Raw genomic sequence first — 13,535 nt, 5'->3', positions numbered from 1 at the left:
CCATAACATAGTAGGCCACTATCATGCACATCTTGTAAATTTTATCAAGCATCCTTGAAACACGCAAACACTAGGTTTCTGTAACAACTCCTCCCTCGAATATCCAGTTTTTTTTATCCACTGCATGGTCACACTACTGCAGACTTATTCAAAATCTGTTCTTTTTTACTATGCTTCACATCTTCCATGTACATAATTACATTTATGTACCCACTCCTTGGACAATGACTGTCGTTTACTACAAATTGCTGGAGATGGGATTTGAGGCTCCCTGCCCTACGAACTCTGATTAACTACACAACTTTACATCTGTTTCATTTAAGCACTTATAGTCGTCTCCTGCTGTACGTTGACGACAGTACAGCATATACGACACCACATATTCCACCAACTCCATCTTGCAGAAACAATAATATTTCATCTGCCACTTCTTTCACATTCTGCAAAATTTCTTGGATTCCTTTCTGACAAAATGTCAACTCTGGCAACTTTTGTAGAGTTAATGTAATGTTTAGCAGTCTCATTGCTCTGCTTTGTAACACAACTACCAGTTTAGCACTGTTACTTTTCGACTAATCAGCTCAACTACAATCTGTAGCCTCGTGCAGTGCTCACCATTTGATACCTCCAGTCCAAATCCCAGTAGCCATTAGCCATTAATATTGTGGCTGCATGGTAGACAGAACGTGGAGTGTCAAATGTCATATCATTGGTCTTTTGCAACCTCACACTCATAGGTCAGTTTCCAATTAGTTTCAATTAAAAATTCCTCACTCTGGAGACTAAATCAATTCTCGTTCAGATTTTCATTGTGATTTGTGTGTCTTTAGTCTCATTCCTAGTCCTATAGAAAGGCACTTCTCTCAAAGCCATCAGAATTAAGAATGCAGAATTATGGATTGTGGATAGAAACCATCATTCAAGACTACTTTCCTTAGTTAATGTGTATCACTGATCTACGGACTAGTCGCTACAAGCTGCCTCAACACATACACACAGTTTCTAACTAATAATTGTCTTAGTATAAACCTGTAACTTAAGATTATGGCCTCTTAACGAGTAAATTATGACAGTATTTCAAATTTTAATTTGGCCAATACGTGTTTAAAAAATTGAGAAATTTCTTTGCTCGAGAAGTTGTCAGACAGGATAACTTCAATTGGAACCACAAACTGGGATAGCCATTTAGTGATACAGAGTTCTAGAATTACTATCACATAGACAAATATATCTAGCAATGTAATTGTCAGGGGGTATGAAATGTCTTCTAGCAATAAATTTAAATTATTTTACTATATACGATTATAGGGCTGTGAGTCAGTATTATTAATTTTACATGTACCCAGTAACCTTTGTGTGAGCACTAAATTGAAGCAATTTAAGTTTGCAGTTCACAGTGTCCGAACTGTGATGCACCAACAACAACACCAAGTACAGTAAATGACAAATTCTGACACTAACAGGAATGACAAAACAACTTTTCAATAGTGTAAGAGGGCCATCAAGAAAAGTAACAAACGTCTTTAAACAAAATACTAACGTGGAAAAACAAATTTTATTACACAGGTCTTGGAAGTACACTTAAGCTGTTTTTCTACATAATCACCATTCAAACAGGAACTTTTACCACACCGTTGCTTAAGTTTTTCAATAACATCTCTGTAGAAATCTGCTGCCTGCTATTACCACCACTGGTTTACCACCATAGCATGCAGTTTGGCGTCAGTATCAAAGCATCGGGTATCAAGCTGTCTTCAGTATGGATAAGAGGTAGTAGTCATTGAACACCAAATGGTGGATTATCAAAAACCTAAAAAGCAAAACCCAACAGTAGCTCTGAAGTACAAATGGGCATGTGCGGATGTTTGTTATCATCAGAAAACAAAACTTTTGTGCTAAGTTTTCCCCGATGATTGTTTTGTATCGCCTGTCTTAACTTTGTCAGTGTTTGACAATACCTCTGAGTTAATTTTAGTGCCATGTTCAATTAAATAAACAAAAATCACTCCCTTAGAGCCCCAAAGCACAGTGGACATGATCTTGCTTTGACAGCATTTGTGACCATTTCCTTAATATCTTGTGAGAATGTGTGTCCTCTTTCCATTCCACATCTACATCAAAAAGTCAATACTCTGCAAATCTAACAGCCAGTCAGAGGCTTCATCCAACCACCTTCACAATAATTCTGTTATTTCAATCTAACAGCAAGTGGAAAAAGACTAACAACTATGTCCTTCCATGCGAGCTGCTATTTCCCTTATTTTATTGTGATGATCGTTTCCCCCTATGTAGGTCAGTATCAACAAAATAATTTCAAATTTGGAAGTGAACGTTTGGATTAAAATTTCATAAAGACTCTGCTGCAACAAAACATGCATTTTCATTATATCCAACACAAATCCTTTCTCCCCTACTTTGCAATAATACAAAATAGGTTGCTCTGAACTTTCTTGATATACTCTGTTACTGGTAAGGATCCCACTCTGTGCAGTAGTATTCCAAGAGAGGATAGACAAGGATAATGTAAGCAGTCTAGTAGATCTTTCATCTCCGATAAGCTTTATGCGAATAAAACAGTCTTTGGTTCGCTTTCCCCATGACATTTTCTGTGTGTTCTTTCCAATTTAAGTTGTTCGTAAGTGTGATTCCTAGGTATTTAGTTAAATTTATGGTCTTTAGATTGACATTTATTGTGTAACCAAAGTTCAACAGATTCCTTTCAGCACCCTTGTGGATGACCTTACACTTGATTATTTGGGATCAATTGCCAATTTTCACACCATACAGATATCTTTTCTAAATCTGTTTAGCAATGTTCTAATCTTTGCCTTTTTGTTTCACAATTGACATGCTACAGGTCTCATTCCCAGTAACTATACAATCAGTAACTTTCCATATTTCTTGTAATCTAACCAGCACAAAATTTATGGTAACCAAGCCACCTCCTCTCCCACAATTTCATGAACCAAACACCTTGAAATCTTGGAAACGTCTTTCAGAAGTCCCATAAGCATGAAAATTTGCACATATTTTGTCATTTATTTTCAACACTAGTTAGTCACAAGGCTACTATTGTGGTCCTCATGAGCATTGGTACAGCCATTTTTTAAATCAATGCACCACTGCCCCCACTCAGATTTCACTCATTACCACTCTGTACATACCACAAAGGTTGTCATAAATTTCAACTGATTTGCAGTTTTGCCCACATAAACATCTCAGGACAGCACTTCACAAGAGGCAGGATTCTCTATTGCAGCACACATCACAACATGTCACAGAAAGCAACGTAGCAGACAGATCACATCCTACCACCACTGCATGCATACCGAGTGTACGAATGTTATGGCACCATCTTGGCAGCTGTAGCCCTGCCCATCACCACACCCAAACGTCTGTTACTTCCTGGATAGCTCAACTGCCAAACTTGGTACTTAGAGTTGGAAACTTAGATAATACCAAATGTATTTGGATAAGTTAGCAATTCACAAATTTTCTGACTCCAATACACTGATGGAAGTTTATGTTTACACAGTCTTTCACAGGTACTTTTTCCTTATTGAAAGATGGGGAACATTTGCCATGACGATTTTTTTTTTTACAATGAGTTTCAATAGGTTGTGCCCTTGCAACAGCTTTGTGAATCATTTAAATTTACACAACCCCATCATCAAAAAGTTATCAAGGCTCATAAATATTTGAAGAATGACATGGTTACTGCCAAGAAATATAAAAGATAAAAAAAGAAAAGTTATCAGCAGCTCTTGGCAGTAACTCTTCAACTGTATAGGTCAACTGATGTTTTTACACCTATTAAAATTGGTTTGCAATAATTGTGTGTTTTCGCAGCTTTGAAACCAATCATGTATTGCATTTTTCAGGTTGGTCTGATCTGTAAGTTTTGCTATTATGGTTTTGCAATTATTTTACTTTGGCTCTACTCAAAATACATTTTCTATGATGTCACATTGGTTTCAATAAATCTCATTAAAAATTTATACAGTTATATAGTTTATGTTTATACTCGACTACCACACGACTTTGTAATGCCACTGACCATATATATAATTGTGTGTTTTTAGAGCTCGTTATGTCACTGGTCGAAGTCAATGGGTGGGATCGAAATCTATTTTATCCCTGAATCTGATTTTTATTATGCAGAATTACATTGCAATCAGGAGTTAGATGAAAAACTGGTACAAGGAATGCTAAAAAGACAAACTTTTCAAGTGAATTGAGGTAGAACAACAATCAAACGATGTCTTAATATGCAGTGGTCACCCATGTTCTTGAAAGTTACTTCCTTAAAAAGGATCCTTCCATATAGCTATAGGGTATCACTCTTACAAAGATAATAAACAACAACTAATAAAGAGTTATTCATAATTTTCCAGTTTATATTCATCTAAGCTAACCTGCCATGTTGGCTATGATTTGTACATTTGATGCACATTTAAAACAATCACAAGCAAAACTGCAAATAATAGTGTAGGCAGTTAAGTAGTTACATCCCAATGTTTGTAAGTGATGTGTCAGGGGAACTGAATACAACCAATTTTGAGTTGGTTGAATGCTAGTTTGTAACTTCCTATGGTTCGTAAGTACAGTTGTCTAATACTATGTCCTATTAGGTTAGAGCTGAACCACACTGTAGGAAATTTTAGCAGTCTGAAGTAAGACCAGGGTATGTACACACACACACACACACACACACACACACACACACACACACACACACACAAAGCAAACCTCACCTCACACACACATGATCACAGTCTCCAACAGCTCAGACCATAATGCAACTGAAATGTAGAAACACATTGCTGCTTCCACTCTATGTGACAGTTGCATTCCAATCCACATGGCGTGTGTGTGTGTGTGTGTGTGTGTGTGTGTGTGTGTGTGGTTTTTTTCTGATAGAGGCTATGCCGAAGTGTCTTAGCTATGCATGTCTGTCATCTTCTGGTAAGCAGCAATCTATCTTTTCCTTACACTGTTTACACACACACACACACACACACACATATATACACACAAGCAGACATGTAAATGCAAAGAGGGTGGGCACAGATGTCAGTCGAGGCAGAAGTACAGAGGCAAAGATGTTGTTGAAAAACAGGTTAGGTACGAACGGCGGCAACTTGAAATTATCGGAGGCTGAGGCCTGGTGGGTAAAGGGAAGAGAGAATATATTGAAGGGCAAGTTCCCATCTCCGGAGTTCTGATAGGTTGGTGTCCGTGGGAAGTACCCAGATAACCCGGAGGGTGTAACACAGTGTCAAGATGTGCTGGCTGTGTACCAAGGCATGTTTAGCCACAGGGTGATCCTCATTACCAACAAACACTGTCTACCTGTGTCCATTCATGTGAATGGACTGTTTGTTGCTGGTCATTCCCACATAGAAGGCTTCACAGTGTAGGCATGTCAGTTGGTAAATCACGTGGGTGCTTTCACACGTGGCTCTGCCTTTGATCGTGTACACCTTCCGGGTTACAGGACTGGAGTAGGTGGTGGTGGGAGGGTGCATGGGGCAAGTTTTACACTGGGGATGGTTACAAGGGTAGGAGACAGAGGGTGGGGAAGGTTGTTTGAGGATTTCATAGGGATGAACCAAAAGGTTAAGAAGACCCGTGACGTAAGGATGCTGCCGTGTGTGACGTCATGACGGCGCGGAGTTTGGTTTGAGCGTGGCTGTCTCCAGTTCTGTTTTATCTTATTTTATTTACTTTTCTGATCTGCTCGTTTTATCTCGTGATTTTTTTAAAATTTAAAAACACTTAATACTTATTTTAATTATCTGTTTCCTCCAATTTCTGTTTTAGTTTATTATATATATCTTTCTGATCTGTTTGTTCTATCCCGTGAGATTTTTTTTTTAAAGACAAAAAACACTAATCAGCTACTGAAGCATCTTTATCTTCTATGGGTTGCAGGTGTTACGACCCCTGGGGAGGTGGGTGGGTATTCATGCATGGCCGTCTTTACTTACACGTTTTAGCTACGCAAGGCGTCTAAATTTGTTTATATTTAGTTTGCCCCCCCACCCAAAACACCCCATTTCCCGCACTTGTCCCGTTAGTGTCATTAGGCTTCTTGTGGAAAGTGTGTGTGTTTTTGTTTCCGCCATATTTGTGACGTCATGGGTCAAAGCAGACGGGTGGGATCGGACGCTTCCGTATTTCCCAAAATTTGTGTGTTAGTGATAGGCACATATACAGACAATGATAGTATCATGTATACAAGGTATAAATGGGCTGTCATTTGTACTAAGGTGACTCGTTTAAAGGTTTCTTAAGTGATTATGATCACATGACAAGAACTGAGAGCATTAGAATATGGAATTCTAATTGGAGCTAGATGCACGAGACATTTCATCTCTGAAAACATTAATAAATTCAATATTCTGAGATCGACAGTGACAAGAATACCAAATCCCAGGCACTATCTCTCACCACGGACAAAACAGTGGCCAATGCCTTCACTTGACAGAGCAACAACACTTGTTTAGAGTTGCCCCTGGTAACAGGCAAGCAACACTGCAACTAACAGCAGAAATCCATGTATGACAAGTGTTCCTATTAGCAAATGCGTCAAAATTTGGCATTAACTGGGCTTTGGCAGCAGACAATGAATGTGGCCTTGCAAACATCATGACATTGCCTGCAGCACCTCTCCTGAGATCATGACCACATCAGTTGGACACTACACAACTGTAAAAGTGTGGCGTGATCAGATAAGCTGTGATTTCAGTTGCTAAGAGCTGGTGATAGGGTTCAAGTGTGGTGAAGACCCTACAAAGCCATGGACCCAAAAACTAGTAGTGGCTCCAAAATGAAATGGACTGGGTCCTCTGGTCCAACTGAAGCGATCATTAACTCAAAATGGCTGGCTTCGTTTACTTTAAGACCATTTGCAGCCATTAATGGACTTCATGTTCCAGAACAGCAATGGAATTTTTGTGGATGAGAATGCCCCATGTTACCAGGTCATATATCTTCACAATTTGTTTAAAGAACATTCTCGACAGTGAGTGAATGGCCGGCCACCCAGATCACCCAACAAATACCATCCAACAGTTACGGGACAATCTAGAGGTCTATTCGACAATTTTTTTCCAGTAACACTTTCACAATTATGGATGCCATTAGGGCAGCATGGCTCAACATCTCTGCAATGGACTTACAATGGCTTGTGTCCAAGCCATGCGTTGCTGCGTTAACAACTGGTAAAAGGTGGTCCGACAGTGTTATGAGGTACGATTTGACACCTCAGTGTAGTTGTTTTACTTGCAAAGAAATGCTAATCTATCGTTAGGTCTGATCTGGGTTTGTGACACTATTCAGTTTCCTATGAATTTGTTCCAGCTGAAACTAATGCAAATTAATGTCTGTAAACATAAACAGAGAGCAAACTTCTCATCAAACCTCAGAAATCTCACATAATTCTTTTATACCCCTGTTTTTACAGCAAATAGTAGGTCCCTGGAGTGCATCATACAGTATGGAGGTGTTTACTTCTGCATTCATTCACAACACAAGCATAAATGTCTACTACTATGGGGTCGACAGAAGCGTCCGATCCCACGCGTCGGCTTTGGCCCGTGACGTAAGGGTGTTGTGTGTGACGTCATAATGGCGCGGAGTTTGGTTTGAGTGTGGCTGTCTCCAGTTCTGTTTTACTAATTTTAATTATCAGTTTCCTCGAATTTCTGTTTTAGTTTATTATATTTATCTTTCTGATCTGTTCGTTCTATCCCGTGAGATTTTTTTTTTTTAAAGACAAAAAACACTAATCAGCTTCTGAAGCATCATTATCTTCTATGGGTTGCAGGGGTTACCAACCCTGGGGAGGTGGGTGGGTATTTATGCATGGCTGTCTTCACTTACAAGTTGTAGCTACGCAAGGCGTCTAATTTGTTTATATTTAGTTTGCCCCCCACCCACAACACCCCATTTCCCGCGCTTGTCCTGTTAGTGTCATTAGGCTTCTTGTGGAAAGTGTGTGTGTGTGTTTTTGTTTCCCCCATATTTGTGACGTCATGGGTCAAAGCAGACTAGTGGGATCGGACGCTTCCGTATTTCCCTACTATGGACATTGACCAGCTGCCATGTATTAGTAGTACTCAAATTTGCCACTGTTGAAGCACATTTCAAAATATGTTTGATTATATTGATGTCTATGAACAAGGGTCAAGAACTCTATACTCCCTCAGCCACTTAAACCACAATGACACAAACAAAAAATCAAGAAGTAAAATGGCTGAAGTTTGGGAGTGCATGAGAAACATTTAAAGCATGCCACCAACCAATTATAGTATTTTAAAGGGGTGAATGTTACCCCTCTGGGCTTAAAAATTTAGAAAAAGAACGGTTGTACAAAACGCACTGCTTTCAATACACCAAGCAGAAAAATTGACCCCTCTGGGCGTGTGTAAAAGCATCAGCTTGTGTTTAAGCATAAACACACACAGAATACAGATGCTTGTCTTCTGCTAAACAGCTCAAAATACTCTAGCCAAACCAGGGACGCAATGCACTCCTTCGAAAAAAAATTGAACACACGTGGGTGCTGTTTGAAGTATGTCTACCAGTGGACAGGAAAAAGGGCACGGCATGTTAACAGCCAAGCACTGCACCAGCTCCCTGGGTAATTTGAATCCTTCAAGTTAGACAGTACGATCATACATTTAATTTCAATAAACTACCAAGCCTACTTGGTAACTATTCTACAATTAGTTCCTTTACGCACTACCCATCACAATGTACTATGCCCATCGTCGACGAATGTACGGTAACATGCGTACATAACTTGAAACCGATACAGAATATAAGATTACTTAAATATCGTAAAAACAAATCATTTCAGGCATTGCACTTCGTGCCGAACCAAAATAATAGAAATTGTAAACATACACGTGAAACAGCGTCCCTAAAACTTAACGAGAAATGTACACTACAAAATAAAGAGTTGAAAAGGGGGGGGGGGGGGGGCATGCTACACCGCATAGTCCCAAGCCTTACTGCATCTCGTCACTAGCACTACATAACTAAATTGTTTTAAACACTTACATCAGGATTTCTGCCTCTGTTGTCGTCTCTGGGACGATTCGCAAATCTGCCTCTGCCACCACCAAATCCACCACCTCGGCCATCGAAATTGCCCCGGCCTTCACCACGACCGCCACCGGGATGATTGTTTTGCCCGGCATGGTTTTGACCTTTCCGGTCGTGTTCCTCTTCATTCTTAATGTTCATTTCATTTGCAGCGTTTTCCATTGCTCTACACGTAGTAAAAAGAAATTTACAGAAATCAGTAAAATTAACATTCAACCGCAGTTCGAACAGAGTACGTTAGACCACAATAATGCGCAATACAATGGGAAACCATGCAAATAAAAACATAATTCTATACAAACTGTTAAAAATGAACTTACATGTTAAGTTCTAGTACTTTATACCTGTTTATGTGATATACTTCACGCTTAAATCACCCCTCACGCTACAACCGGACTATAGATGCCACACGTACCAGGATAAAGGACTAATGGCGGCCAAGTAAAGCTCCTTCCGCGCACGAATGGCAAGTGGATCGAGATGCTTCCGCGCAACGAAGTGCGTCCTAAAATGGGGCGAAAAGCTATTTTGACACCTGAATATATAAATCATTGTCACACCTGATATTTATTCTTAATATTAAAAATTCTTTTCTTAAAAAGCTTACCAGTAGAAATTAAAATGTTACCACTTTCTGGCGATTAAATGACTGTAAGCTACAGTTGGGATGGGATGTTGGTTGATAATCGTTTATTGGTTCTTCACAGGTTCATTGTAATAAACATAAAACAACATAATACAGTTATTTCATATCTTACGCGCTGACAGCCACATAATTTTCACATGAAGAAATTCGCGGAAGATAAAACGCTAACGATGTACTCCACAAGAAATCCACAAAAATTTTTATTTATGGCTTACATAAATTATTTACATTGAAAAAGTCTATCGATATGATATTTTGTTGATGACTGTCTTGCAATTTTTTGCAGAAGCATTGCATATGATGACTACCCGCATTGTCTTGAAAGACAAGATGTAGAAGTGCATTTATAATATCAGTTATAATTGTTTTATTTAATAATCGGTCAAGTATAACATACACCGTTAATGGAACACTGTCGAATTATAATTTTTCGAAAAGGAAGAAAATAAATTATTTTCATAAGCAGATAGCCAGTGGACTCCAGCTTTGATTATCGACCAATCAGGAGATCCTTACAACAGTACCTATGAGTCGCAAAAATAAGATAAAAAAAGCGTTCCGCAAAGTGAGTTACCGAGATTTATTTAGGCATGAATTTAGAAAGGAAACCAAAATTAATTGTATTTGATTTAGGTGAGATCCACTATTTTTTTAGGTCTGAGAAAAATAGAAGCTCCATCCTGCACTAGTAAGATAATTTTGTATTGCCTTGTTCTGGGTGGATACTCACGTTTCATTGCCGCTGCGAAGAAACAGGTTGGTCCGGAAAGATTCTGTTCGAAACGTTTAGAAATAAGTGAAGTATTATCCACGGGAGAGGTCAGTAACTCGCGTTTCAATGTGTTAAAAGTATAGGAAACGTCGTAGATGCCGCTGGAAGGAAAGTTCCTTACTACCCCGAAGTTCCAACAGTACTTGAACATTTGAAAGCTCAGGGTTACACCTTAGCAGTCGCATCAAGAACAGGGGAAATAAGAGGGGCCAATCAAGCCCTTCAGCTTTTTAACTGGGACAAGTACTTCACGTACAAGGAAATATACCCAGGTTGCAAAGTAAACCATTTTAATCAGTAAGTCAAATAAAGCACTAATATCATTATTATGACATCAGTGTACTTTATTCGAGAGGCACAACCATATAACAAAGGATGCACAGCAGTTTGCAGTAAATTAAAATGACAAAAACCTTATAACAACTTAGTTGTTTCATGTTTTTTGCCCATATCAGTTATGCTAATGTATCAACAAATTTTAAAATACATTGACGTGTATGTAGTTTGCCACTTGCTGTGCTTCAGAGGTCTTTTAGTAACATATCATAACACTTTAACAGTAGTAAAAGTACTGCTATTCCACTGTATAATACTAAATAGAATGTGCGTTAGTCACCTTGATATATACCATACATATTTCTCCTTTTATTTGTGGTTTTGCCTTATATATTCCAGCTCTTTGATACTATGTTTCCGACTTCAAATATTAAATAGTATATTGGCAATGACTGTATTGTCACCTATAACTTTTTTTAACCCATTACCCAAATCCTTCCCAAAGCAGTCAGTGAATCTGTTAGCAATTCTTCATTGATAGTCATTCTTTCTCAAGTGGTGCCAATGTAATCTGTGAATTTTATTGATGCTGTATTTCTTTGTGAGTCTGACTGCATTGCAGTTTCAAACTATTATTCACTTGATTTGCCACTAATTAAGGCCTAAGACAAAAGTAGTGTGTATTGTTCATGATTTAGTAAAGTTTTGAGTTGGTCCATTAAATAAGTAATCAACATTTTGTTCCAGCTACAGGGGTTCATTATTTGCTGATAAAAGCTATACTCAAAGAGTCTCTTCAGCATGACATTCTGGTAAACTCACACTTCAGAATCGTCTTTGAGAGGAAAGAAGTCATAACGTTTTTACAGTTCTCAGCTGAAGATTATGAATGTCGGATAGTTAAGCCACATTTTTCTCTTTAATTTTTTTGCTATGTGCCTAAACAAAACGGAAACTGTCATGATAAACCTTTTATTTTCCCCCTTGTTGTAGTTGTGGTCCTCAGTCCAGAGACTGGAGCTCTCCATGCTACTCTGTCCTGTGCAAGCTTCTTCATCTCCCAGTACCTACCGCAACCTACATCCTTCTGAATTTGTTTAGTGTATTCATCTCTTGGTCTCCCTCTACGATTTTTACACTCCGTGCTGCCCTCCAATACTAAATTGGTGATCCCTCGATGTCTCAAAACATATCCTACCAACCGATCGCTTCTTCTAGTCAAGTTGTGCCACAGGCTCCTCTTCTCCCCAATTCTATTTAATACCTCCTCATTAGTTATGTGATCTACCCATCTAATCTTCAGCATTCTTCTGTAGCACCACATTTCAAAAGCTTCTATTCTCTTCTTGTCCAAACTATTTATCGTCCATGTTTCACTTCCATACATGGCTACACTCCATACAAATACTTTCAGAGAAGACTTCCTGACACTTAAATCTATACTCAATGTTATCAAATTTCTCTTCTTCAGAAATGCTTTCCTTGCCTTGCCAGTCTACATTTTATATCCTCTCTGGTTCGACCATCATCAGTTATTTTGCTCCCCAAATAGCAAAACTCATCTACTACTTCAAGTGTCTCATCTCCTAATGTAATACCCTCAGCATCACCTAATTTAATTCGACTACATTCGATTATCCTCGTTTTGCTTTAGTTGATGTCCATGTTATATCCTCCTTTCAAGACACTGTCCATTCTGTTCAGCTGCTCTTCAAAGTCCTTTGCTGTCTCTGACAGAATTAGAATGTCATCAGCAAACCACAAAATTTTTATTTCTTCTCCGTGGATTTTAAATCCTGCTCTAAATTTTCCTTTTGTTTCCTTTGCTGCTTGCTCAATATACAGATTGAATAACATCAGGGAGAGGCTACAATCCTGTCTCACTCCCTTCCCAACCGCTGCTTCCCTTTCATGGCCTCGACTCTTATAACTACCTTCTGGTTTCTGTACAAATTTTAAGTAGCCTTTTGCTCGCTGTATTTTACCCCTTCCACCTTCCGAATTTGAAATAAAGTATGCCAGTCAACATTGTCAAAAGCTTTCTCCAAGACTTCAAATGCTAGAAACATAGGTTTGCCTTTCCGTAATCTATTTTCTAAGATAAGTAGTAGGGTCAGTATTGCCTCACGTGTTCCAACATTTCTCCAGAATCCAAACTGATCTTCCCCAAGGTTGGCTTCTACCAGTTTTTCCATTCGTCTGTAAAGAATTCGTGTTAGTATTTTGCAGCAGTGGTTTATTAAACTGATAGTTCGGTAATTTTCACATCTGTCAACACCTGCTTTCGTTGGGATTGGAATTATTATGTTATTCTTACAGTCTGAGGGTATTTCGCCTGTCTCATACATCTTGCTCACCAAATGGTAAAGTTTTGTCAGGGCTGACTCTCCCAAGGCTGTCAGTAGTTCTAATGGAGTGTTGTCTACTCCCGGGGCCTTGTTTCGACGCAGGTCTTTCGTGCTATGTCACACTCTTCACGCAGTATCATATCTCCTATTTCATCTTCGTCTACATCCTCTTCCATTTCCATAATATTGTCCGCAAGCACATCGCCCTTGTATAGACCCTCTATATACACCTTTCACCTTTCTGCTTGCCCTTCTTTGCTTAGAACTGGGTTTCCATCTGAGCTCTTGATATTCGTGCAAGTGGTTCTCTTTTCTCCAAAGGTCTCTTTAATTTTCCTCTAGGCAGTATCTTTCTTACCCCCTAGTGATATACACCTCT

At 38.9% G+C, this 13,535-nt stretch overlaps 2 protein-coding genes across 4 annotated transcripts in view; one reads left to right on the top strand and one right to left on the bottom strand.

Moving 5' to 3' along the window:
- Positions 1-9,613, bottom strand: part of LOC126481569 (hrp65 protein-like) — a 158,361-nt gene extending 148,748 nt beyond the window's left edge. The window contains exons 1-2 of one of the 3 annotated variants that reach the window (XR_007587592.1): positions 9,435-9,587; positions 9,070-9,280 (exon numbers count right to left, since the gene is read on the bottom strand). Coding sequence is in view for 2 of the 3 variants with exons in the window: in XM_050105424.1 (XP_049961381.1) it covers positions 9,070-9,276 (207 nt within the window). In the remaining variant the exon portion in view is untranslated. Of the gene's footprint in view, positions 1-9,069; positions 9,281-9,434 lie in introns of all 3 variants that reach the window. The other 2 variants (XM_050105424.1, XM_050105423.1) reach the window with 2 other exon arrangements.
- Positions 9,614-10,350: 737 nt separating this feature from the next.
- LOC126481808 (magnesium-dependent phosphatase 1-like) overlaps positions 10,351-13,535 on the top strand; it is a 46,640-nt gene continuing 43,455 nt past the window's right edge. The window contains exons 1-3 of the mRNA XM_050105763.1: positions 10,351-10,393; positions 10,454-10,516; positions 10,616-10,829. Coding sequence (XP_049961720.1) covers positions 10,351-10,393; positions 10,454-10,516; positions 10,616-10,829 — 320 coding nt within the window. The remainder of the gene's footprint in view (positions 10,394-10,453; positions 10,517-10,615; positions 10,830-13,535) is intronic.

This window comes from Schistocerca serialis, chromosome 5 (assembly GCF_023864345.2).
Source record: "Schistocerca serialis cubense isolate TAMUIC-IGC-003099 chromosome 5, iqSchSeri2.2, whole genome shotgun sequence".
Lineage (NCBI taxonomy): Eukaryota > Metazoa > Arthropoda > Insecta > Orthoptera > Acrididae > Schistocerca > Schistocerca serialis.
Note: the sequence above shows the minus strand (reverse complement) of the source record. Positions and strands in the feature narration are given on the sequence as shown.